We start from the raw sequence: 27,145 nt of genomic DNA on the forward strand, positions 1-27,145 counted from the left end.
TTCTTCCCAAATGGCAAAGAATAATTTAACCAAGGTTAAGAATTTTTACCTAAAAAAATCCATTCTTGAAATTTTTTGATCCTTATCGAGTGCACCTGTGAGGTAAGTTTGGATGGTAGATGCACCCAAGCAAAACCCAATCCAAGAAAGTGTGTTTTCAATTAGAATATGTGTAAACAATCTAAATTTTTAAAGAAAATATGAAAAGAAAGTAGTAGAGGAGGGATAAACTTGGGTTTCTTAAAAACCCTAGCCCCTTCCTCGTAATAATTCAGCATGCTAGCAGTGTCTTGAGCTTGTTGGTGATGAAATCCTAGTGGAAAAAGGGGATTTCTCATAAAGGAGCAAGGTTCTTAGAATGGAAAATCCAAGAAAAAGGGGGGATTTGTGAAAAGAAACCTAAGAAAACCAAAATCTTGAGAAAAAGAACCCAAGAGCAAGGAAATTGAGACTTTAATGAAAATTTAAGATACTCGAAGTTACTTCGGGGGGGGCCTCCCCAGGTGATGAAGGTTGTGTGTGTTGATCATGAAACATATGACACTTTGAGGAGAGAGAGAGAAAGAGAGATTTGGGGAACGAGGGGATTTTCTCCACCCAAAATCTTAAAACCCATGATTTTTCGAAAAACCCACAATTTTTCAAAGGGACAAGGGATTTTGAATGCTCAAGAGAGCTTAGCGGGCATTGCTTGAGTGAAGAGGGACTTGATATTTGAAGATGGGAAGCAAATGGGGGTGAGGGGCCTATTATACCCCCTCCCCCCCTTGCAAAATTAGTTGAACACACATCTATACTAGAGACATAAATTTCCTTTTTCTATCCAAAAGAAAAAGTCATACATTCCTTATGAAAAAAGAAAAAAGGCTAGAAGAGTTTGAAGATAGTTCCACTTGCACATAATGGACCAAGTGAAGTTTATAGTGTTTGAAACTTAGTTTTAATGTTGATTAATCACTTTTTAATAAGGGTTGGGTTTGGTTCGGACCCAGGTGAAAACAGACCGAGACTTGATTTGAAATGATGGTACGGGGTCTAAATCCAAGTCCAATCAAACCCACCATATGAGAAACCATACCTAGATCCTATAAGGATTACATGAACCAGACTCGAACCATACCTGATAAAATAATATATATTTTTTATCTTTTTACATTGAAACATTAAAGATCTTAGTCAGAACTCATATCAGGCCTGGGTCTGGTATGAAATTTCACAAATCATACCTGGTTCCATATATTAATCAGATCGTTTGGGTCTGACTCATATTCTAATTGGACCTTGTTTATCCCCAAACTGTGACCCTATAAGGTTCTGAAGACATAATTTTTCACAAGTCTAACTATCATTAATGATGTCACACACATGACCCTCACACTTGCAACAACTGCAAAAAATATTATTCTGACATTTGCTATCTATAGGACGTTTGGAAAGGAGGTTATTCAAATCATCACCATTGAATTCAACAACTTTCCTATCCATCTCACCATCATTATCAAACTCATTCACATCCTCAGCATGCATCAATATATTCATACTTATCACTCTTTACATCCTAATCAGATAAATGGGTGTTCTTGATTAAGTTGTTACATGTCCCAACTGTTTTACGAAAAACATAATGGCTCTCTCAAGCTTTCTGCAATTTGACCCACTGAGTGTGGGCTAAAACTTGTAGTTGTGTCACTGCCAATGGTACTCTACAATGCTTCCACGTAGAGTGGAAGTTATAGAAGAACTACATTGCATATGACCAATAAAAAAAAAAAAATCTCTATATCAAAACGACAATGATACTTTATAGCTCCAACTTAATATCGTATGTGTTGACACGTTCAATAGCACAATCTGGGTGTTGTTGTAGTAGACCAGACAGGTGCTCATGCCAGAAGACCTCATCATCAACATCTGCAAACACATAGTCTGGATCGTCTCATCCTGCATGCTATATAGGATGTCTATGTTGAACTCGAGCCATGGGACGATCACCATGCACCAGGCATCTTTGAATGTCCGTTGGTGGTGGAACAGGAGGCGGTCTGAACTAACCCCCAAGAGGAAGAAGAGGTGGATCCATTGGCCTATGTGGACTAGGGGAAGATATTGGTCCGATAATGAGATTTGGGTCCATACTGGTAGGCCTAGGTGAGTCGTCTGTAGTGGGAATGGGCTGAGCTTGGTATGAGAAAGTTTGGATTTGGGTTCAGTTCGTGTTGGATGATTAGTTGGGTTATGGGCTTGGTGGTCTGGATTATGGGTTTGGTTAGGATTCGGTTGGATCATGATTAGATTGGGAAGCGTATGAGTCATCGGACCCAGATTGAGATAGAATGAAGTCTGGATCAGGTTTTAGGGATAATAAGTTTAGTTTGGACCTAATCCAGATCCAAAACATGATAGATTTGGTTTTGACCCAGTCCAAAACCAAAGTGGAGCTCTGAGCTGGCCTCGGTAACTCCAGTTTGGGTTGGGCCTACACTATTGGGACCGAAAAATTAGGTTTGAGTTTGATTCATATAGGAACCCTAGCCAAACCTGGCTCCAAGAGGGTTTGTTTTAGCCAAATCGGGGGGTTTCGACCCAAAGGACTCAAGTAGGGAACTGAGGAAACAGACCCAAATGTGTGGTATGGGGCCTGAACCGGGCCCAATACTACACTGTTCAATTCAGGAACCCTGGAACCATCCCACCCATAGGAAAACGAGTGGGGGTTTCCCCACCCAATTAGGGCAAGGGACCCCCCCCCCCCCCCCCCCCCCCCTTGCACCGACAATGTCGGTGCCAAGGAGAGGACTCTGGCCACCTTGTTGATCTAATGGGCCCGACGGGTGGTGTTCCCACCGACGGTGAACCTGCCAATAGTCTATGGTAGTAGCTGCAACCAAACTACGATCTATTGAATAAAAATCAAGCAAAAACAATAAAGAAAATAATAAAAATAGGGTTCCTCAATCTCTGAATTAACTCTATCCAATAATATATATATATATAGTGTCTCTCAAAAAATGGGCAGTAGGTCTAATGCATAGACCCATCAAACAAAACTAGGTCCGAATCTAGATAGGGAGGCGAAGCACTAAGCAATAAATGTGCCCTATGGCAATACTGCATCAACTGGCTAGATAAAGCCAGTCTAAGCAATAAATGTGCCCCATCGCAAACATAATAACTAGGTGAGACGGGCCCTGATTCCAAGGTGCATAACCTGCTAAATCGCAAGAGGAAACTGAAATAGTATTCTGGTTGGACATTTGGAAATTAATGACCAGACTTATTGGCCACAATTTACACACTTATCTAAATCTTTTTTCTAATTCTCATTGTACTAGCACCCATAATGCACCTAGTTAGTATTCAAGGTTCCAATCTTAAATCCTGACCAGCTGGATTCCATTTACACCTAACTAAACCTAGACTCGAGTGTGACCCACATAGACCCGACATCCTACCCAGATCCAGCTCGTCTGGGTTTTGTTTTGTGCCATCAGTGGTGGAGACCGGCCGGGGATGGAGGTTAAAAATCAAAACCCATGCGGGATGGAGGCGGGGATGGACTTACGCTTTCCCCTGCCTCGGCCCGTCCCCTCCCCCATCCTCGATTCCCGTCTTGCCCTGCTCCGCTCCATCCCAATCCTTCTTTAGAGATGGCAGTGGACCGAGGGAAAATGGGGCCCCGCCCCATTTGAACCGGGGATGAAGGTTAAAATCAAACCCATGTGAGGATGGAGGGTAGGATTTTGAGATGGGGCGGGTGTGGAGACCTTGTCTCCCGCCCCCGCCCGCGTATACTGCCATCCCTAATTGGGGCCTTTGAGCTATGTCCACTATATCTTGATGGCCCACTTTCCCAACCCAGATTCTTCGGGCTGCAGGTCGTGTTTTGATGACCTAGAAGTACTTTAGAGAAAAACTAAGGCTTGGATGGGATCCAGCATTATGACCCCATTATAACATTTTAAAGTGTAGCTGTTTAGCTTAATTATACCTTTGAGATCCAAGATCACTGAAGCAAAGCCAGTTCATCACCCGGCATCCTGATGGCAAAGTGGGTTTGCCATCCGGAGCTAGACGTGGTCCATGGTGCCAGGCCTGAAACATACACGGATCTGACCACATAGGCCCATTTGGATCCAGACCTACCTGAGCTTGACTTAGATAAGACACGTTAGAACCAGAAATTTAGCAGTTAATGATTTTGAAACACCTAATGTGATGGTTTAATTAGGCTATACACGGGTTGGGCATCTGATCCATCAGGGTGCACCCGAACACACCTATGCATATTTCAAACAGTTTGGTTCGATCTTTTGTTCAGGTTGAGAAAATAGAAGCCTAAACCTGAACTACATAATTTAAAGAATATTTAAAAATTATATTTTTATTTTAAATGGGTACAAAAAACTTGAGTTAGGCTGGTTTTGGTTGGATGTCTGGCAAGACTCACAGTTAAAAACCCGACCTACATATTACTCGGGTATAACAGTATTTTTATGTCCATACCCGAATATCTAGGTTCAGAGGTTCAGGTTAAGTTGGGTCTTTGAGTAGGTCCCTGGCCAAGGAGCCTGGGGCAAAGTGTGTCCTGATCCATTCAAATTGGACCTCACGAATGACTACCATGCTTACTACAAATTTTTTTTTTTTTTAGAATCCCATGCTTACTAAGGGGAAAGTCTTTTGTGTGGACATGCATGCATTGTCAATGAATCTCACCTCAATTTGATAGAGTCATTGACACCACATAAATGTGATCACAACAAAGTTTTTTTTCATTATTAGTAGTTAATATTCATTGAAAAAAAAAAACAAAATCTCGAGTCAACGAAAGTTGTTAGCCCCTCTTTATCACGCTGAACAAGCTGTATCCACTATAATTATTAAACTCTATCCCTTGTTCCTTTCATTATTATTCTTCCTTCTTTCTTCTTCTTCCCAATACTCAAATTCTTCCTGAAACCTTCCATGGCGTCAAACATAGCATCGTCGTCATCTTCTCTTCCAAAGTTTCAAGTGTTTCTGAGTTTTAGGGGAGAAACTCGCCTGCGATTCACAAGCCACCTCTATGCAGCGCTCAACCAGAAGAACATCGAAACCTTCATGGATGAGGACAAATTGGTGAGGGGTGAAAAAATCAAAGATAGTATTTTGATGGCGATTGAGGGGTCGTCTGTCTGCATAGCAGTACTGTCCAATTCCTATGCGGAATCAAGGTGGTGCTTGATGGAGCTGGCCAAGATGGTGCAGTGCAAAAAGAAGATCATTCCCATTTTCTACGGTGTCGAGCCTACCGATGTCCGACATCAGACGGGCCCGATTAAGGCAGCTTTCCAAAAACACCAATCGAGTCACGATGAGAAGACGGTGACGGAGTGGAAGGAGGCATTGCGAGAAGTTGCAGACATCTCTGGTTATGATCTGAAGACCATAGGGTACACACACCTCTCTCTCTCTCTCTCTCTCTCTCTCTCTCTCTCTCTCTCTCTCTCTCTCTCTCTCTCTCTCTCTCTCTCTCTCTCTCTCACACACACACACACACAGGGAGGATCAGGATTGCACACTGCACCTGATCACCCACCTCACCATCTATGGGATACAGTGTCAGTTGCGAGACCCAACAGCAGCTGGGGAGCAGGGGCAGCAGCAAACTTAAATGTGCAGGGATGAACGATGATTGGATGGTTCCTCATCTCATAGACCGGACCTCATATATTTGTTCTTTATAGTTTCTTTAGTTATAAATATGTTTTACACAAGACTTTACCACATATAGCTATGATTTTTAAAAACAAGAAAAAAATAGACAGCTCACAATGCATTTAAAACTTTACAATACAAAGTATTGTTGGCAGTTTTTAACCCTTTAAAAAACACATTTAAACATCAAAAATTCATAAATCAAAACATGTTGCTCACAAAATGAATGATAAAAATCCAATGTGTAATGCCAAATCGATTATCTTCCGATTGTAGATTTTGGACCTTTTGGTTGAACGGTCCCTCTTCCCACAATCACATTGCATCTTATCTCAATTCCACACACACATACACAAAGTTTGATTGGGTTAAAGTGAAACCACACTGTTAGCCCTCGACTGAAACCATTTGACCAGATGTAGGAGGTGAAGCCATGGTAGGTTTGGCTCCTATTAAAAATCAAGTCTAAAATGTAATTGCTATCACATTTTTGTGTGGGAAGTGCACCTGAAGAATCAACAAAATTATCAAGTTAAAGGAGAATTGGGATTATAGGGGTCTCAGGCGGATGTTCAAATTGCTATCATATTTATGCTTCACTTAGTTTTTTATGCTAGCAATGAGGCAAGGATGGTAAGCATGGTTGTGGAGGCAGTAGAAAACCAATTGAAGATGAGAATTGGAGCCCAACCTAAAGCTAATCAAGATCTGCAAGCTATAGAAGAGCAGCTGCGGCAACAGGGTGATAAATACCTGATGGACGTTGAACATCAGGAGGCGCAATACAAGATGCACATTGACTACAAAATCAGTTTGAGCTCCCCAGCTGAACAAGAGAAGCTGGAGCAAATGCTGAAGGCATACTTGATGAATACCGGCCAACAAAAGAAGCAATACGTGATGCAAATGGCCCAACAAATGCGGTCGAGGTAGAGCTCCTCCGCTAAGCCCCGGCATGACCATCGAGGTTCTTCGGCCATGTAATACCTGCAAATTTTCTATAATTATTAAATCAATAAAAAAGAAAAATATGTGAATTTGTCATGCTATTTCTCCAATTACATAATTTTGTAAATATACCAAAGGGGGCTCCACTTGCTTGGTAGGAGCTGTTAGTGCACGCCACCATGTGTAATTGGGACGTTGCAAGTTCAAAATCCAATGGTATGTTGTGTAACTGGTAGGGATGGCAGTGGATCGGGGGAACAACGGGGCTGCGCCTCGCCCCGTTTGGACCGGGGATGAAGGGCATGAAACGGGGATGGAGGTGGAGATGAAGGTTAACATCTATCCCCATGCGGGAATGAACTTACCCATCCCCCTGCCGTGTCCCATCCCCGTCTCAATCCCCGCCCCGCCCCGTCCTCAATCCTTTAAAGAATGACTATAGACCGGCCCCCCCTTGCCTCACCCCGTTTGGACCGGGGATGGAGGACATGAAACGGGGATGGAGGTGGGGGTGGAGGTTAAAATCCATCCCCGTTTCGGGATGAAGGCGGGGATGAAGGTTTAGATTTTAAAACGGGGCGCGGGTGAAGACCTTGTCCTCCGCTCCCGTCCACTGCCATCCCTAGTAACTGGTAGCTAGGGGTCTGCCTAACCCCAGCTTGCCTTTCCAAAAATATATATATATATATATATATATATATATATATATATATATATATATAATTCTAAAAATATCATGTTTTTTTTTATCGTGATATTAATGAAGGCACTTTTTTACCTTTTACGAGTAATTAATGTGCATGTGCAATGCACGAGCTTGTGCACAAACTGCGCTTGACAATTCATCACAGGATAATCTTACGGTACGATTGAAAAATAAGTAATTCATTCTACCAGGAAGTTGCAAAAGCTCTCATTTGGATCAGGGCCAAATAGGGTCCATTTGATAATATAAAAGTCCGGGACAAATTGGGTCCAAGCCAATCCATATATCCGGGCTCTTTTGATGGTCCACAACATTTTATCTGTTCGATGTGCTGGACATCCTTCACCAGGGATGTCAATGGTTCGACTGTTATCCCACATCCAACCCGAATTTGACTCTAATTAGGCGGAACAATTGGTACGGGAAACTGAATCCGATTATTAATCAGATTTAGATTCAGTTTAATGTTTTTTAACCGATCCTGATGGATACTTGTATCCAATTACATGTATTGGATTGGATTGAGCATTACCTTTTCTCCACCTGAATCCGACTATGATTAGCCAATGTTGCTGATTAGTCAGTTATGATATTGGCCGTATCAGACCCGAATCCAAACCGTTTACGTCCCCATCTTTCACCAGCCTTAACTAATTTCTACAGCAAATCAAATGGGCCCTTGAAGAAAATTTTGATTTTGATGCACATTTGAAATTTTTTACATGTGATGGAGCGTGTGCATCATGAGTGGACACGGAAATGTGATCATAATCCAGATTCATGTACACTCTTCTGCTATTTAAAGAATTTTAATTGCTAGCTGCTATTTGTAAACATTAATGGTTTTGTACAATCCATCACAAATAAGGAATTAACACAATCACTTTATAGTGGTTAATTTGATGATTCATGATATTCTTGATCCAACCCTACAAGGATAGTAGGGCATTAATTTGTTTTTAAAAAAGAGGATAAGGAGGAATTGATGTAAATTGGATCACCAGCAAGCTTGTCATGAGGATAACGTGTCTCAGGTACACGTTGAAGTGGTGGATATTGAGGATGTAGAACGTCAATTTTCTGAAGTAGAACCTGTGCAATGACTTGTTGATGATATGGACCAGCATCCTGCTGTTGATACGAATGGGCCAGATTTTAGCTTGAAGGCAGTTTAAGCTTTAGGAGGAGTCGCAGAAGGTGAAGATATGCGAAGGTGGAGAGATGGTGATCTTGAGTGCTCAACAAGAATCCAAATGGAAGGTGGGCAGACCCGAAAAAGGAACCATGTGGGAGTGAGTAATATCACTCTTAGATCTTGGTTGCTCATGAAAATCTTATCTTGAAACTTATAGGGATTTGCGAAAAGCCCAGCCCATAGAGATCTGAAGTTTTTATTTTTAGCCACTATCCAGGTATCTCTTAAGATATTCAAGGATTTAAATTATAGGTATAATGATTTGAATGTTATTCATGATGCTTTGTGTGAAGATGATAGGATGTATATTATGTGTTTCTGGGATCCATTGAGAGTAGATTGTGTTGACATCCATGTTATTGATAGGTTCATTTAGTGCTCGGCGAATACCAGGAATAATAATAAAAGCAGTTTATGATGGCTAGGTTTTATCTTAGTAATCACTATGGGCTTAGCTCTCAACACTTTGGTGCCTTGTTGGCTACTATGAAAGCTTATAAGAGACCATGGGTAATGTAACGCCCCAGAATTTTCAACCACTCAAAACATAGGTGAAGTTTCACCTTTCTGAAATATCGAAAGCACATAATCAATTTCAGATCTAATAAAAATTAATCGAACTTTATATATATATATATATATATATATATATATATATATATATATATATATATATATATATATATATCGAAAGCACATAATCAATTTCAGATCTAATAAAAATTAATCGAACTTTATATATATATATATATTTGAAAAGCTTATCTTTTTTTTCTTAAAAATGTATAGGCATGGTTCAACTAGGCTGAACGGTGAAGCATATCGGTTTAGCTGAGCTGAACCATTACACATATCGGGCCAGCCGATTTATATATTTATACTTATATTGGAAACTGCATTATTAATTTGATTCAAAACTGCATATACTTATGTTTAAAATTGTATTAGATACCTAAGTTTAAAACTGCATATACTTATGTTTAAATCTACATTAGATACTTTGGTTTAAAACTGCATATATTTACGTTCAAAATTGCATTAGATACTTAGGTTCAAAACTGCATATATCTATGTTAAAAACTATATTAGATACTTAGTTTTAAAACTGAATATATATATATATATATATGTTCAAAACTGCATTAGATATTTTTTTAAACTGAGTATATCTATGTTCAAAACTGCATTAGATACTTAGGTTCAAAACTGAATATATTTATATTCAAAACTACATTCAGTACTCAGTTTCAAAACTGATTATATCTATATTTAAAACTGCATTAGATACTTAGGTTCAAAATTGTGCATATATATATATATATATATATATATATATATATGTGTGTGTGTGTGTGTTCAAAACTGCATATATCTATATTAAAAACTGTATTAAATAGTTAGGTTCAAAATTACATATACTTATGTTCAAAACTGTATTAGATACTTAGGTTCAAAACAACATATATCTATTTTCAAAACTGAATTAAATATTTATATTCAAAACTTTCTATATTTATGTCCAAAACTGCATTAGATATTTAGGTTCAAAACTAAATATATCTATATTCAAAACTGCATTAGATACTTAGGTTAAAAAATTGAATATATATATATATATATATATATATATATATATATATATATATATATATATATATATATATATATATATATATCCCTCAACATATATACATATAGGTGTAGGTTTCAAAATCGCATATACTTTTTTTCAAAACCATTCATTTCGAAATTGGATATGCATGTACATATATTTGTTGAATATGCCTGAAGTGATATTCTATTTTTAAAAAATCATGTGAATATCAAAATCGATGTTTGCAAGGTGATGCATAAGCGAAAACGGTTTTCATGGAACTTGTGTTTTCTTAAAATGTATTTAGAAAGATCTAACACTATAAGTATTTAGAAAAATATAACATAAAAATGTATTTAGAACAAGATTACATCAAGAATATAGTTAGATAAAGAGTACACAAAATTGCATTTAGATGAACTAACATACATATGCATTTAGATGAAATTAACATATATCTATATTTAGATGAAACTAACATATATATGCATTTAAATCAAACTAACATACATTTACATTTGAATAAAACTAATATATATATATATATATATATATAAACTAGCATATAAATACATTTAGATGAAACTAACATACGTCTACATTTAGATAAAACTAACATACATCTACATTTAGATGAAACTAACATATATATGCATTTAGATGAAACTAACATCTACATTTAGAAAAGACTGCATACATCTACATTTAGATGAAATTAATATACATATGCATTTAGACGAAACTAGCATAAATCTATATTTAGATGAAACTAACATACATCTACATTTAGATGAAACTACCATACATATGTATCTAAATGAAACTAACATATATATGCATTTAGGTTAAACTAGCATACATCTACATTTAAATGAAACTAACATACATATATATTTAAATGAAACTAACATATATCTACATTTAAATGAAACTAGCACACATATGCATTTAGATGAAACTAACATACATATGCATTTAGATAAACTTTCATATGAGCATCTAGATGAACATACATCCATATAAACATCTAGATGAATATACATCTATATAAGCATCTAGATTTAAAGAGATATAGAATGAGAGACAAATCATTAACTCTATAAGCAATCTTAGTTTACACAAAAACAAACCATTGAAAGCTTTTATAAAGGCATTAGTATGGGTTATCTCATACATATCAACACTCATATTTATATATATTACAAATATATATATGGTGGATGAATGTTATAACATCACAACCAAAATGTGACCGATTTTTACTGACATTGATGAGATGAAAACCAACAAAAGAACAAAGAAACCTTCTTTTCAAAACATGTAGGGTGAAGTCCCAATAGATACCTCACACTTCACCAAATAAAGTTAGAGGGAAGAAGCTCCAAGGTTCTCCAACAAATTCAGTGGAGAGGGAGAGAGAACAAGGGGGAGAGAAGAGATGAGAGAGAAAAAAAGCACCACATAAATGAGAGGAGAGGTTTTAACCCTTCCTCCAAAATCATGAAATAGGGAGAGAAGAGGTAGGTGGTGATGTGTGGATGAGAGGAATAGAGGGGAGATGGAGGGTGGTGCTTGAGTCAAACTCCACTATTAAGAAAAACAAATTTCAAGAGTTCTCCATTTTCCTTCTTCCAAAAATCACATTTTTCTTACTTTCACCAAAATGAAAACAAGCTAAAGAAAGTTAAAAAAGAATTGTCCATTGGGGATAAACATAAGGATTGGGTTTGATCCTTGTTTTGAAAAGAAAGAAGGCTCTTTTGGGATAGAGATAAGAGAGTGAAAAGTCTCCATTAAGTAGGCCTTACTCCTCTTCTCCTCCTCTATGCAATTTTCAAGGAGCATTATCTTGGAAATTGTCCCATCCCATTGAAATGGGTTAGTTCAAGCCCGACTCTAACCAACCATATTTCGATTAGATGTTAAATATTATATTTATCTTTATTATTTGTTTAAACTCTCAACCCAAAATCACTACACATTGGATCCTCAATTAGATCCAATCTAATTAGGTCTGATCCAATTCCAATAAGTCTGAATATTTTATTTATTTAATACTTAGCATTAATCTTCCACTAACTATGTTTTAATAAACTTGCATAATTATTTATGATTTAATAGGATAATTAGCCACCAATTTAATTTATTCAACCAATACATTAATAATTATATTTAATTGTTAATTAATTAATTTTTTAAATTTATTTGTCAATTAGCCACTAATTGTCAATTGTATCAAGTTAAACCAGGAACATAGTAGTTTACATACATCAATTACATATGTTAATTAAACAAGAAAATAAAGTTTTTCATATTGATTACAAAAATTCCCATATAAATTCCTGAAATTTTTTAAGTCTAACATTTTACCTCCCTTAAAGAGGATTTCGTTCATGAAATACCATTACAAAGACTAATCAAATTAATAGGTTGGGGTACTTTTCTTTCATGTTGGCCTCTGGTTTCCATGTGCACTCATCGATGCCATGATGTTGCCAATGCACTTTATCTAAAGAAATCATCTTCGATCATAGAACTTGATCATGTCGGTCTACAATTGCTATCAGCCTTTTTGATACAATCAAGACCTCTTGCACTTCTACGTCCTCATACTGAATGACGTGCGAAGGATCATGAACATCTTTTTACAGTATAGACACATGAAAGACATTATGAATCTGAGCATATTATGGCGACAGTGCCACATAATATATATAATTTCGTCGATCCACTCTAGAATCTCGAATAGTCTAATGAATTTAGGACTTAACTTTTTCTTCTTTCCAAACCTAGACACACTCTTGTTTGGAGACACTTTCACAAAGATCATGTCCTCAACCACAAAAGTGAGTTCTCGCCGCCACTGATTGGCATAACTCTTCTACCAATTTTGAGCCACTTGCAGCCTATCTTGGATCATCTGCACTTGTTGAGTGTAGTGTGGCAAAACCATCAGGGTTTCTATTGATCATTCGCCGATATCATTCTATTAAGTTGGCGATCGACAAGGCCTCGAACGGAGCCATCTCAATGATCGCATGATAGATGTTGTTATACATAAACTATGTCAAAACTATGTGTATATCTCAATCACCTTTCCAATCAAGCATACATCCTCGTAGCATGTCTTCCAAAGTTTGTACCATCTTTTTCGATTGACCATTGGTCTAAGGGTGAAAAGCAATACTGAACTTTAACTTAGTACCCAATGTTTGTTATAATAGCCCCAAAACTCGAGATGTGAACCATGGATCACGACCCAAAATAATTGAAACTGATATTCTATGAAGTTGCATGATGTCTTTGATGTACAAGTCAGTCAAACTCTCAAGAGACTGACTGGTCCGAATGGGTAAAAAGTGAGCAGACTTTATGAGTTTGTCAACTATAACCTAGATTACATCGTGTTTCTCGTAAGTTTTTGACAGACCTACCATAAAGTCTATGGTAATGTTTTTTCAATTTCACTGCAGAATCTCAATTTGCTACATTATTCTGTGAGGTCTTTGTTGCACAATCTTGATTTGCTTGCAAGTCAAGTACTTTAAGACATACGCTGCCACTTCTCGCTTATTGTTATTCCACCATTACCTCTATTGCAGGTCCTTGAACATCTTAGTACCTCTAGGATGGATGATATACTTGGTCTTATAGGCTTCATCTAGAATCTCTTTCTTTAACTCAGGGTTATCAAGCATCTAAAGTCGTTATTCCATCTAAATGCTTTCATCCTCGCTAAGACAAAAAAAAGTACTCTCTTATTATGCACGTTTCTTAAGCTTTTCATAATGTGGATCCTTTCTATGCTCTGCAATAATCTTTGTAAGGATTTCAGGTTAAATTATCAATGATCAAACTAAACAATTGAATAGTTCATGACCAGTTGTAAAGGGTTTTCAACTAACAAAGTCTTCAACAAGCTTCCAAGATCTCTCAAGACTGACCAAAACGCAACCAGACTTGTGATTAAGCGTGTTTGGTATGACATTTGCCTTTTTCAAATGATAGGATAAGGTAATTTTGTAATCCTTGATGAACTCTAATTAATGTTGCTGCCTCATGTTTAACTCTTTCTATGAGAATAAGTACTTGAGGGTCTTTAGAAGTCAGATTTCTTTTCGAAATATTGTTTGCAAAAGTCACCTACTTGAAAGAAAAAAATTTGTTGTCTACCAGATACTAGACTTGATGTTGCTTGGGGTTGCCCAATCACTTTTGGGGTTCTATTAATTTAAATCTTAACCACCGTAGGAGGGTTAGAAAGAAGAAAAACATAAAGAAAAAGTATTCAAAACTATCATTCCTACTATGGTTGAATAGCTTGATTTCTAGGGTTGTTCTGCCTACTCATTATGCCCATTTAAGTTTATATGCTAACAAGAAAAGAGTCATCAATGACTAATAGGGTAAAATAGTTTTTCATTCACGTAGTTCTTGATACATCAGTCCTTATCACACCAAAGTACATGATGGTATAACCCTGACAATACAAAAACATAAAATAGTGTGACTATCAACTAAAACAGTACCGGTTGTCAAAATGTCCTTCTTTGGACCGCCTTGATTGTTGCGGTTGTTGTGGCTGCTGCTAGTCACCTTGAACTCCCTGCTTTGTCAGACAAAATAAAGCGATATGCCCTTGTTGTCCACACTTGAAACAATTGCTCATATAGAGAGGGGAAGCTCTGGAGGGATGATTTACATTGCACTATCGATAAATCTGCTAGGGCTGAACTCATCCCATAGCCTTCTCCTGGTAATCGATTGCCTTTTGAAGGCACTACTTGATGTGATGGCCCATTTTCTTGTAGTAGAAACAGGTGCCTGTGTCACGAGAGCACGACTGTCCAAAATGGTGATGATGGCATTTCGGGAGCCATAGATCGTGCTACAGCTGGAACTGAACCCTCTTGAGTATTTGTTCCCTATTGTTGGGTTGATTCTGTTGGGGCTGAGATCCTCTAGCACTATTTCTCCTGTCATCAGTTGCCTTCTTTCGGCATACCCTAGTAAAATAGCCCATTTTTCCATAATATAAGCACCCACTAGTCTCTCAGTGATAGGGATATCCCCCATGGTCGTGATTCTATCTCTGACATGCTTGGTTTGGTTGTGGCTGCAGTGACCATGCTACTGCTTGTGGTCTCGCACCTCCTTGATGCTTTTGCTTTTCCTTCTTGGCTAGTGGAATAAATTTCTTCACTCTAAAAATTTTTCAGCATGCTCTCTCATACTAACTTTTGCATACAGTTCATCGTGACTCGCATCTTGGTCATTTGTCGTTGTATAACCTTACTCAAGTCACTTGGCCAGTAGAGTTCTCTCTAAGTTCTGAATGTGTATATTCTTTAAGTTTTGAATGTGTATACTAAACTATCATATAATCTATGATATTAAGTAAAGAACGCTTAAGGTTAGTATTACTTATAGTGCAATATCGATGTTGGATGGTCCACGAACAATTTTTTGTCAATGCTCTGATACCAATGTTGCAACGCCTTAAAATTTCCAAAGACTCAAAACATAGGTGATGTTTCACCTTTCTGAAATATCAAAAGCACATAACCGATTTTAGATCTAGTAAAAAATAATCGAACTTATATATATCTATCACATATTCCAATATATATATATATGCATGTATATTATAGTTTAGACTTGATTAAAAACATGACACATTCATGTGCTGATTAGATTTGAACATACGATGTTGCGGTTCAAATTTTAAACCCACACACATATGTATGCATGCATGAATCATATATATATATATATATATATATATATATATATATATATATATATATATATATATATATATATTTGAAATGCTTATCCTTTTTTCTAAGTGTATAGGTATGGTTCAACTGGGTTGGACTGTGAAGCATATTGGTTCAGTTGGGTTGAACCGTTACACATATCGAGTCAGCCGATTTATATATTTATACATATATTTGAAACTACGTTATATAATTAGGTTCAAAACTGCATTAGACACTTAAGTTCATGAGTGCATATATCTATGTTCAAAACTGCATTAGATGCTTAGGTTCAAAACTGCATATATCTATGTTCAAAACTGTATTAGATACTTAGGTTCAAAAAAACATATATTTATGTTCAAAATTGTATTAAATACTTAAGTTAAAAAATGCATATATTTATATTCAAAACTGCATTAGATGCTTGGGTTCAAAACTAAATATATCTATATTCAAAACTGTATTAGATACTTAGGTTTAAAATTGAATTTATCTATATTCAAAATTGCATTAGATACTTAGGTTCAAAACTGATTATATCTATGTTCAAAACTACATTGGATACTTAGTTTAAAATTGCATTAGATACTTAGGTTCAAAACTGAATATATCTATATTCAAAACTATATTAGAAACTTAAGTTTAAAACTGCATATACCTATATTTAAAATTGCATTAGATACTTAGGTTCAAGACTGCATTCGATACTTAGGTTTAAAATTATATATATCTATATTCAAAACTATATTAGATACTTAGGTTCAAAACTGCATTATATATTTAGGTTAAAAAATTGAATATATATATATAGAGAGAGAGAAAAATGGTTAAGTGCAAAAATGATACGTGCTAAATGGGTTTTTTTGCCCTTTCAGTGTTTTTTTGCAGTTCTGACCCTATAAATGTTTTGGGCATGGTCGATTTATGAAGAATCCACACCTGGATCATGTGTTTTCGATGAAAAAATGATATTTGGAGGATTTGGGAACGTTGATTTTTTGAACCTTTATAAAAACCACCCATATGTCAGAATCGAACACTTTCCTATAAAATAAAGTACATAGATCACATCTGTATGGTAAGAATTTAAAAATAAAATAAAAAAAACCTCGAAAAGCTCATTTAGCACCTAACCATTACTATATATATGTAATATATATGTTGAATGTACCTAAAATTATATTCTTTTTTAAAAAAATTACATGAACAAGGAAACCAATTTTTTGCAAGGTGATCTATAAGCGAAAACGGTTTTCGTGAAACTTGTTTATTCTTAAATGCATTTAAAAAATCTAACACTATATGTATTTAGAAAAATCTAACATAAAAATGTATTTAGATCAAGATTACACCAAGAATGTAGTTAGATAAAGACTACATAAACTAACATATGCATGCATTTAGATAAAACTAACATACATATGCATTTAGATGAAACTAATATACATCTATATTTATATGAAATTAGCATACATATTCATTTAGATGAAACTAACATACATATACATTTAGATGAAACTAACATACATATGCATTTAGATGAAATTAATATACATATGCATTTAAATAAAACTAGCATACATATATATTTACATAAAAATAGCATACATCTACATTTAGATGAGACTAACATACATATATATTTAGAAGAAACTAACATACATCTATATTTAGATAAGACTAACATACATATGCATTTAGATTAAACTAGCATGCATCTATATTTACATGAGACTAGCATACATATGCATTTTACATCTATATTTAAATGAAACTAGCATGCATTTGCATTTAGATGAAACTAGCATACATCTACATTTAAATAAAACTAGCATGCACATGCATTTAGATGAAACTAGCATATATATATATTTAGATGAAACTAATACACATATGCATTTAGATGAAACTAGCATGCATTTATATTTAGATGAAACTAATATATATATGCATCTAAATAAAACTAACATACATATGCATTGAGATTAAACTAGCATGCATCTACATTTAAATAAAACTAACATATATCTACATTTAGATAAAATTAACATACATATATATTTAGATAAAACTAGCATACATATGCATTTAAATGAAATTATCATACATACATCTATATGAACTAACATTCATATGAGCATTTAGGTGAACTAACATTCATATAAGCATGTAGATAGGCTTATATAGATGAGCATACATCCATATAAGCATCTAGATGAATATGCATTCATATATATATATATAAGCATCTAGATTTAGAGACATAAAATGAGATATACAAACCATTAACTATATAAGCATTCTTAGTTTATACAAAAATAAACCATTGAAAGCTTTTTTAAAAACATTAGTATGAGTTTTTTTTATACATATCAATACTAATATCTATATGTATTAAAAAAAATACATATACATATGGTGGATGAATGTATAACATCACAAGCAAAATGTGAGTGATTTTCAATTACATTGATGAGATGAAAACCAACAAAAGAATAAAAAAACCTCATTTCCAAAATGTGCAGGGTGAAGTCTCAATAAGTACCCCCACACTACACCAAATGAAGTTAGAGGGAAGGAGCTCTAAGGTTCTCCAACAAATTCGGTGGAGAGGGAGAGAGAAAAGAGAGGAGAGAAAACAAAAAGTACTACATAAATAAGAGAAGAAGGGGGTTTGACCCCTCCTCCAAAATCATGAAATAGAGAGAGAAGAGGTAGGTGGTGATGTGTGGATGAGAGGAATAGAGCAGAGATGGAGGGTGGTACTTGAGTAGCTAGGGCACCTAAAAAGTCTCTCCCTATTGAACATTCAAATCAGCCCTCATTATCAATCTCTTTTATATAAATGAAAGGGGGGAGTTCCTTCTATTCTATTGGTGGATTCAAGTGGCAAGAGTTGGCGTATTTTACGAAACGCTGGATGGGTCACATATGGTGAGGCTATTCCTCCCTGCTTTTTCTCCAGGTCCGTTACTACTCTTTAAATATTGGCTTTTAATCATCACATCCAACGCACCCATCATGAGCCTTCGTCGACCTACCCACTAGGTTTATCGCACATCCTGACCTAATCTGAAGTGGACCCGGCATGCTTACAGACTCCATTCAAGGGCTTGATCCAATACCCTGACCACAACCCGAATTTGTCTTCGGTTACAGCTCCACTGCCGCACATGGACCATCAGTCCAGTCTAGGGGCCTCATCGTCTGCTGCTGAACAAGCTTATGGCTTGGGGGATAGGCAGCTACACCCCACCTGGCCTCATCGGCACCTCCCTTGCCTGATTGTGTGAATGACGGGAGCTTGTCTCTAGGCGATCGGGTTTCAGTGGTTGGGGAGTGTTGCGTCAGTGATGAAGAGTGAATGTTGATGAAAATGTTGGCTACGATGAAACTGAAAATATTGACACCTTCATTTTTGAATCTTGTTGTAGAAATGCGGTCCAAGAAAGCTAGGATACGGGGCAAGGTCCCCCAAGGGACTTGTGAGCTGGTTCTTGCAACCGGGGTGGTAAGGGTCAATTGGTTTTTGATAAAGATACTGATACGGAACGTTTACGGCATGCCTGGGTGGTTGGGGAAAGCATAATTTTCTTTCGCACATCTTCCAGCATAGAAGGTCGGATATTATATGTATCCAAAGAGACTAAAATTAGCTCAATCGAAAGGGCATTTCATGGATGACATTTGGAGAGGATGTAACTATGCAGAGAGGCCGGCGTTTGGTTGGTCGGTATTCCAGTTGCTTGGAGGGATGACCTTTTACCTCGAGTTCAACAGGTAGATATAATATGATAGAATTGGATTTTAAAAAGTTTTCCTTGGCTGATCGGAAAACATACAGGGGTTCAGTTCACAATGGATGAGATTAAAAATGTCACTGGTTTTCTTTCAAATGGGAAAAGCCCAGGCTTAGACGGATTCCCAATTGAATTTTTTAGGCATGATTGAGAATGTTTAAAAGAAGATGTCTTGCTTTTGATGGTTGAGTTTCACTCTAATACGAAGTTACCAGGATTATAGGCCAAACCACACTTAATTATTCTCATTACTAAAGAGGTGCAGCAGGTGGAGGAGATTGGAAGGTTTAGATCCATTTTCTTGGTGAGCACCAACTTTAAAATCATCACAAAGGCCTTGGCTTCGCGATTAAATCCCATTATTGACACACTTATTTCGGCCTCTCATAGCGCTTTCATCTCTGGCCGAAAATTGCATGAAGCATGTATTTTGGTGCATGAGGTGATCCACATCATCAAGCAATCAGGTAAAAAATCTTTTATTTTTGAAAATTGATCTTGAGAAGGCATTTGATTCTCTAGATTGAAACTTTTTGTTGTGTTGCTTGAGATCTATGAATTTTTGGTAAAAAATGGATAACTTGGATTGAAGTGTTGCTCCACGCTACCTCCATTATGATCTCCATTTACAGGGAGAAAGGTGAGTCTTTCAAAAGGGTCTGAGAGAGGGGGATCCCCTCTCACCTTTGTTCTTTATTGTTGTCATGGAGGCTCTATCTGTTATGATCACCTCTGCTGAAAATTGAGGTAGATATCATGGTTGTCGGCCCCTCTGCTGAAATGGAAGAACCAGCCTACTTGGATCGGCCCCGCTACAACTTTGAGATAAATCTGCTGCATATGTAATTAGGCCTTGAGGGTTCTTATTTCCTTAGTGTTATTTGCCTATTTTTGTTTTGTGATTATCTCATCACATCCGATTCTCTGTTCTGTGCTTTGGAACCCCCTAAATTAAAATTTATGACTGTTTTACTTTTTTTTTCAGTTCTTACTTTTCAAATGTGATATTTTTCTTTAGAGGAAAAAAAAAACATATTTTCATATTAAGTTTAAGTAGAAACAGTCCTTTGGATAATCTTTTTCTGACGTATTTATCAGATTTCACAAAGGTTGAAAAATCAAGGGCTTCAATGTACCAAATTTTCAAACCTCAAAAAAATATATTTTCATATCAAAAGATGATTTCCACTATTTTGACCATATCTCTACAAAGTTAGATTTGGTAAATACTACCTCTTCGTATGAGTTCCAACACTAAGGGGCTCCTCACCCACGAGGGTAGCAAATGCTATCCCACACGGTGAGTGGATCCCTTGTGGGCTTCTAGCTTCATACGTGCTCTGAACGGAACCAGATCAGGTCATGCTGAACATGAGCGTTTTTGCTCATGCCGACATCGTGGCCGTCTGTTTGCATTTTGGATGAATGCCACGTGGTTTTGTTGACATTTGAGCTTTTTAAAATGCAAATCGGACGGCCACGATGTCGGCATGAGCAAAAATGCTCATGTTCAGCATGACCTGATCTGCTTCCGCTCTCAACATGTAGTTTTGCATAGTAAAGAGTTTTTTTTTTCTACTAAGGGCGTGTTTGCGTGCCAGAGAAAGCTGGGGCTTTTTGCGAGAATGCACAACTTTTGATGTGTTTCTGTGAGGGCCCACCGCGACAATGCAAACGCGGGGCTTTCTTTCTTCGTTAAAAAAGAGCCACAAAATCAACATATGGCCCCCTTTTCAGCATTTACCGCGGAAGAAGGCCCCGAGCGGAGCGTCCTTCTGGGCCTTTTTCCGCAACATGCAAACACCCCCTAAGGGCCATGTGTGTGCTGGAAAACCCGAGGGTTTCCATGAAAACACTTAGGAACCATGCATTTCCTCAGGACCCACTGTGGCAACACAAACTAGGGCTTCCCATTCCTCGCAGAAGGAAACCTTGTTTTCATTGGAGACCACCCCTTCCTTGTGTGCAAATGCCCCCTTAAATGTGGTAGGAAGGACTTTTAGCTCGTTCAACACAATAAAGAGTTCTTTCCGCCAACTGTGGGCTGGATCAGGTGCAATCACATTGTACAAATGTAATGTGCTGCTGCGGCCGTCCATCTTCTCCATACAAGCTGTCAGGCATGGGGCCAACAACAGATGGAAGGCTGTCAGGTGCAGTAGTACATTGCACATGAACCGGAACCAGTATATACTAGCCCTAGCGTGGGCTTATGTCTAATTGTGCATCAGATCTGCTTTTGGTAATAAAGAAGAAAGTCCAATTAATAATTTGAGTTGGTCCCATAGGTATGATTTATGAAATTTTATTCCAAAACTGGATCCGACCCAAGTTTCGGTTAAACTCTATAATTTTTCAATTAAAAACAAATAAAACTATTAATCTACTCAGTGTATTGTTTTCCTATGGTAGGTATGGTTAGACCCAGTATAGATTCACTACCAGTACTTCAGAGTTGGCAGGTCCAAATCCACTTGTTTGGATGCCGAAATTGAGTAAGAATAGGGGAAGCTCAGCTCAGCTCAGCTAGGCTCGCTAATATATATTATTTATTTGTATGTTTTGTATTTTATAAATATATTATATATTACATATTACACATACTCTACATGTGTTATATATTTTATGCATATATTATGTCTTATAATACATATTAAAAAAACATAAAAACAAACTTTTGTCTTAACGAGCTGGCTTGGCTCATGACAAGCCCGAGTAAGGTTTCACCCTAATGAACCAAACCCTGACAACCCAAGCTTGGCTTGTTTACCTGCCCCAAATTCCTAGGCTTAGTAATCAAAACCCATTTGATCACTTAGCCTACTTCCAGAGAACTGTGCCTTTCACTCAGCCTACTGTCTAAAGAAACATAGAGCTTAGAGAAGACACAAACGGTTAAGTTCTTCGGCTATATTGAGCCTACATCCACGAGGCCAAAAGCACTGCTTTTCATGTTTGCTTGGTGCAGAATTTATACAGCAAGAAGGTCAGCAATGGCTCCAAATAGATTGAACCAAAAGAGGCAACAAAACAAAAAAAGAGAGGGATATCATCCTAAGATAAGATCTTATGAATCAAACTCATCTTTCTTTCCTTTCCAATTTCTATTTTGCTCTTTTCTTTCTTTCCAAGTTCTTTCTCTTCTGTGGCAAGTTTCCTTTCACTGAGGATTGGCTTGAATTGATTTTTGTTATGCTGGATTGATTTCTCATCTTCTTGCACCCTTCATTCACGTGACTGCTAGATTTAGCATCACAAACTTCTTTCTCCTCATTCACGTGATTGCTGGACTCACGTTTCTTTCCTTCACATTCTTCATTGGATTCACAGTAAGTTATGGTTCATCAGTGGATTGACTGAATTCTTTCCTCTTATCTTCAATACGGTCTTCATTCACGTGATTGCACCTTTCACTTTCGTGTCTCCCATTTCTGTCACTCGTCAAATTTTGCCCAGAGCATAGGTCAAGTTTGTTCTTCAGGCTACTGAATTGCGCCTTTGAAAAAGGTTCAAGGAAAATATCCGCAAGTTGATTGAAGGATGAAACTAAATTAGTCTTCAGGAAAGTTACAATTTCTCGAACATAATGATAATCGATTTGGATATGCTTGGACCTGCTATGAAATACAAGATTAACAATCATGTACAATGCACTGAGGTTATCACAATGTAGAACAGGAGGTGAAGATAAAATATCCTGATATCATGAAGTTTGAAAGATATCCATGTTAGTTCTTATGCACATGGCCTAGACCTAGCAACAATCCTTTGCTTAGTAGCTCTCCAAAAAATACAATGGTTTTCAAGAAAAGTGCAAAACCCTGGAGGAGATCTTTCCAAGCTAAGGAAAGCCTTCTCTTCTCAGCTTGTTCAACCATCTTAATTACCTAAGCCTAACTAGTTGCATAGGACGTAACCATGGATCGTAAGTAGGGTGAAGCATGAGTAGGCTAGAATCACACCAGGCCAGCATATTTTAGAAAGAGGAAAAAAAGTACTACTAAAGCCAAAGATTGATGAGGCTGGATCAGCTGCAATCACATTGCACAAATGCAATGTGCGGCTGCACCCTACGGCCCTCCATCTTTCTCAGTGGGGCCCAACAACAGATGGAAGGCGGACGGGTGCAGTAGGACATTGCATTTGTGCAATGCGATTGCACATGACCCGAATCTAGTAAATACTGGCCCTTGTGTGGGCTCAGGTCTAATTGTGCATCAGATCTGCATTTGGTAATAAAGAAGAAAGTCTAATTAAGAATTTGAGTTGGTGCCATAGGTATGGTTTATGAAATTTTATTCCAAAACTAGATCCGACCCAATTTTCAGTTCAACTCTATAAAATTTGATTTAAAACACAGAACTATTAATTTACTAACTTTATTGTTTTTCGTATGGTAGATATGGTTAGCCCAGTATGGATTCGCTACCAGTACTTCAGAGTAGGCATCTCAAATCCACTTGCGTCTGGTGGTGAAGGTCTAACCCATTGACACCCCAAACAGTAACTTTGTCTCATCTAACGTAGGTTTGATAAACAAGAAGGGCAGTGCATTGTTTGGCTTGGCTTGACTTGACTCGGCAATTGATCTTGGCATGCTAAGCTATGAGCCAACTTGTTTAGGTGCCAAACTGAGTATGAACAGGGAAAGCTCAACTCTACTGTAAAACCCCCTCCGGCGAAGTCGCCGGAGGGGATAAACTTAAAAAAAAAAAAATGGTTTCCCCAAGGGGGAAACCGCGTAACGGGAGGGGGTGAGGATAAACCTCACCCCCCAAAATCCGCGGAGGGTGAGGGTTATCCTCACTCTGCGTGAGGGCTATAAAAGCCCTCACGCAGCCTCCCTCCACCGCACCTCATCGAGCGGCAGAGGGAGAGACAGAGAGAGAAGGGGAGCGAGAGAGAGAGTGAGGCGCTTACCGACGGCGACGACGACGGCGAGGTAAGTCTTCGTCCTCCCCAACTTCTTTTTTTTTTGTCCTTCTTTTCTGATCCGAGCGCAAAAGGGGAGCTGGCAGCCATTGCTGCCGGCGAGTTGCAGGAATTGAAAAAAAAAATCGACAGAGAAAGAGAGAGAGGGGTCGGCCTATGACGGTCGACTCCGACGGCCGACCCCGGCGACCGGCCGACACCGTTGGCCGGCCCAGGCTTGTGGGTGCAGAGAAAGGGGTCGGCAGGGGCCGACCCCCTGCACCTGAGATAGGAAGGGGCGCAACCCCTTCTGCCCTTTTTAATAGGGGGACCGGTTCGGTCCGGGCACCCGAACCGGGTTGGTCTGGGTGCGACCCAGACCGAGCCCACCGGTCTGGGTCACGCCCAGACCGAGTCTTTAAAAAAAAAAAAGAGGCCGGTTCAGCCTCGGTGCGACCCAGACCGAACCGGATCAGGTGAATTGGGTGAATCGGTTCGGATCAAACTGGTTCAGGCCAAACCGGTTCATATCGAACCGGTTCAGGCAAATCCGGTTCGGGTCAAACCGGTTTGGTGAACTCCGGTTCAAGTAGAACCGGTTCAGACCGCCTCGGATCTGAACCGATCCGGTTGAACCAAGGTCCGAACCGAACCAGTCGGGTTTGGATCTGGGTTTTTAGTCCGGACCCAGTTCGAGCTAGACCGGTCCTAATCCAGATTGATCGGGTCCAGATCTGACTGGATCAGTCTCGGATCTAGACCCCGTCAGGCAGGTCTGGACCCAGTTAGATTATCTTGGACCCAGTCAGGCAGATCTGGATCCAGTCAGACTGTTCAGGATCCAGTCAAGCAGGTCCAGATCTAGTCAATCTGTCCTGGATCCAGTCAGACTATTCTGGATCTAGTCAGAATAGAATGGATCCGGTTCAGATCCAATCAGACTGTTCTGGATCCAGACTGGATGCCCCAGATCGATTTGGATCAGTCCATATCAGGAATATGGATCGGATCAAACAAAAGTACCGAAACCCGAAATGTACCAAGATATCCAATTGGATACTTGAGATCCATTTTAGTAAAACGAACATATCTTCGCACTCCGAACTCAGAATCGAGTGAGGTTTGGTGCGTTGGATTCGTATTGAAAAGGGGAATCCATTAGTCAATGGATTTCAGTCAAACTAATAATGCAAAAAATTGTGGTTTCTCGAGCAAATTCGGGAAGGGGTATGTTGGTAATTTTATTATAACATAAGAAGTTTTATACATTAATATGACTATCTTATGTGACCAGATCACATTGTTAGAGCTTCGTGAGGCCGACTTTAGAGAGATCACAGTGTCCGCACTTGAGGTAAGGGATGTTACAAGTAACGTTAGATGTTAATAAACCGTTTTCACGTTGCTTGTTATCGTATTGCTATAGATGTTATGTGATTAGCATGATAGCTTTGAGTGAGACCATGACATGCATAAATTTCATGCTTGACATTATGAGTTAATTTATATACATGTTTATTGTGATATGCACATTAGTTTTGATATGTCATGCATGATAGAAAGCGATTATGTTTGTGATTGCATGTCTAATTGATCATTAATATCATGCGTTGTGATGAGGTTAAGTTTAGATTAGAGTCTCATTTAGTTTATTCATGTGGTATAAATGGATATTTAGAGTTCAGCATGCAGGACCCCTTAAATCCCGGAAGTGGCGACCTGTGGCAAGGGCTACCTGGTTCGCGGCCAGAGTGCAGCCACCATGGAGAGTGGACCGCCGATGATTTAATGATGTAGAGACACTACATCATTGCGTGCTAAGTTAGAGAAGTGTGAGTCCTAACTTGATAATGAGATTAAGAATGTGATTGTTGTGATCAGTCATGACACCACTCGTGAGAGAACGAGTGAACTTTGAGTTTGAGAATATTATTCATTGTGTGAACTTAGTTATGATTTAGGATTTTACTCACACTGGTTTGGGACTCTGGAGGACCATGGATGGTTGATAACCATTATGGATAGGATGTAGCATGAACCATACCGAGATTGAGAGCTTGACCTCCCAGCTAGCTACCAGTGGGGTCCCCGTGGTGGTTCATTGCAGTGCCTGGTGGTCCGGGGACCACTGGGAGTGTATGGTTCATTGTCTGGCCAACATGTAGAATTGAGGTGTTCTACAGGGTTGCTACGCCCATAGATGGTTATTACCGGTATAGCCACTCTAGTGATAGTTGAGAGAGAGAGAGAGTATTTGAGAATGATAATGGGGGTAATTAAAATATACAAACATGTGTGGTGTATCGAGAACTAAATTAAGACTAGGGGCTTAGAGCCCACTACAGTTATAAATTAATTGTTTATTTACTTATAATTATTTCTTACTGGTTGTAAACTCACCCCCATTTTTGTTTAATTACAACTGTAGGTTCCAGGCATTAGATCAATCACTTGTGAGCAGCTTTTCTCGTCTTCAGCAGAGCATTGGTATTTTTACTTTCCTTGTCATTGAGAATAATGTAATTGCTTTTC

At 38.0% G+C, this 27,145-nt stretch overlaps 1 protein-coding gene across 1 annotated transcript; it reads left to right on the forward strand.

Annotated features, from left to right (window-relative positions):
- Positions 1-4,945: 4,945 nt before the first annotated feature.
- On the forward strand, positions 4,946-6,741 carry LOC149844892 (toll/interleukin-1 receptor-like protein). The gene is made up of 2 exons (XM_089997382.1): positions 4,946-5,432; positions 6,315-6,741. The coding sequence occupies exons 1-2, from the start codon at positions 4,966-4,968 to the stop codon at positions 6,628-6,630; spliced, it is 783 nt and encodes a 260-aa protein (XP_089853508.1). The 5' UTR covers positions 4,946-4,965; the 3' UTR covers positions 6,631-6,741.
- The last annotated feature ends 20,404 nt before the right edge of the window (positions 6,742-27,145 follow it).

This window comes from Nuphar pumila, chromosome 2 (genome assembly GCF_984573655.1).
Source record: "Nuphar pumila chromosome 2, dmNupPumi1.hap1.1, whole genome shotgun sequence".
Taxonomy (NCBI): Eukaryota; Viridiplantae; Streptophyta; class Magnoliopsida; order Nymphaeales; family Nymphaeaceae; genus Nuphar; species Nuphar pumila.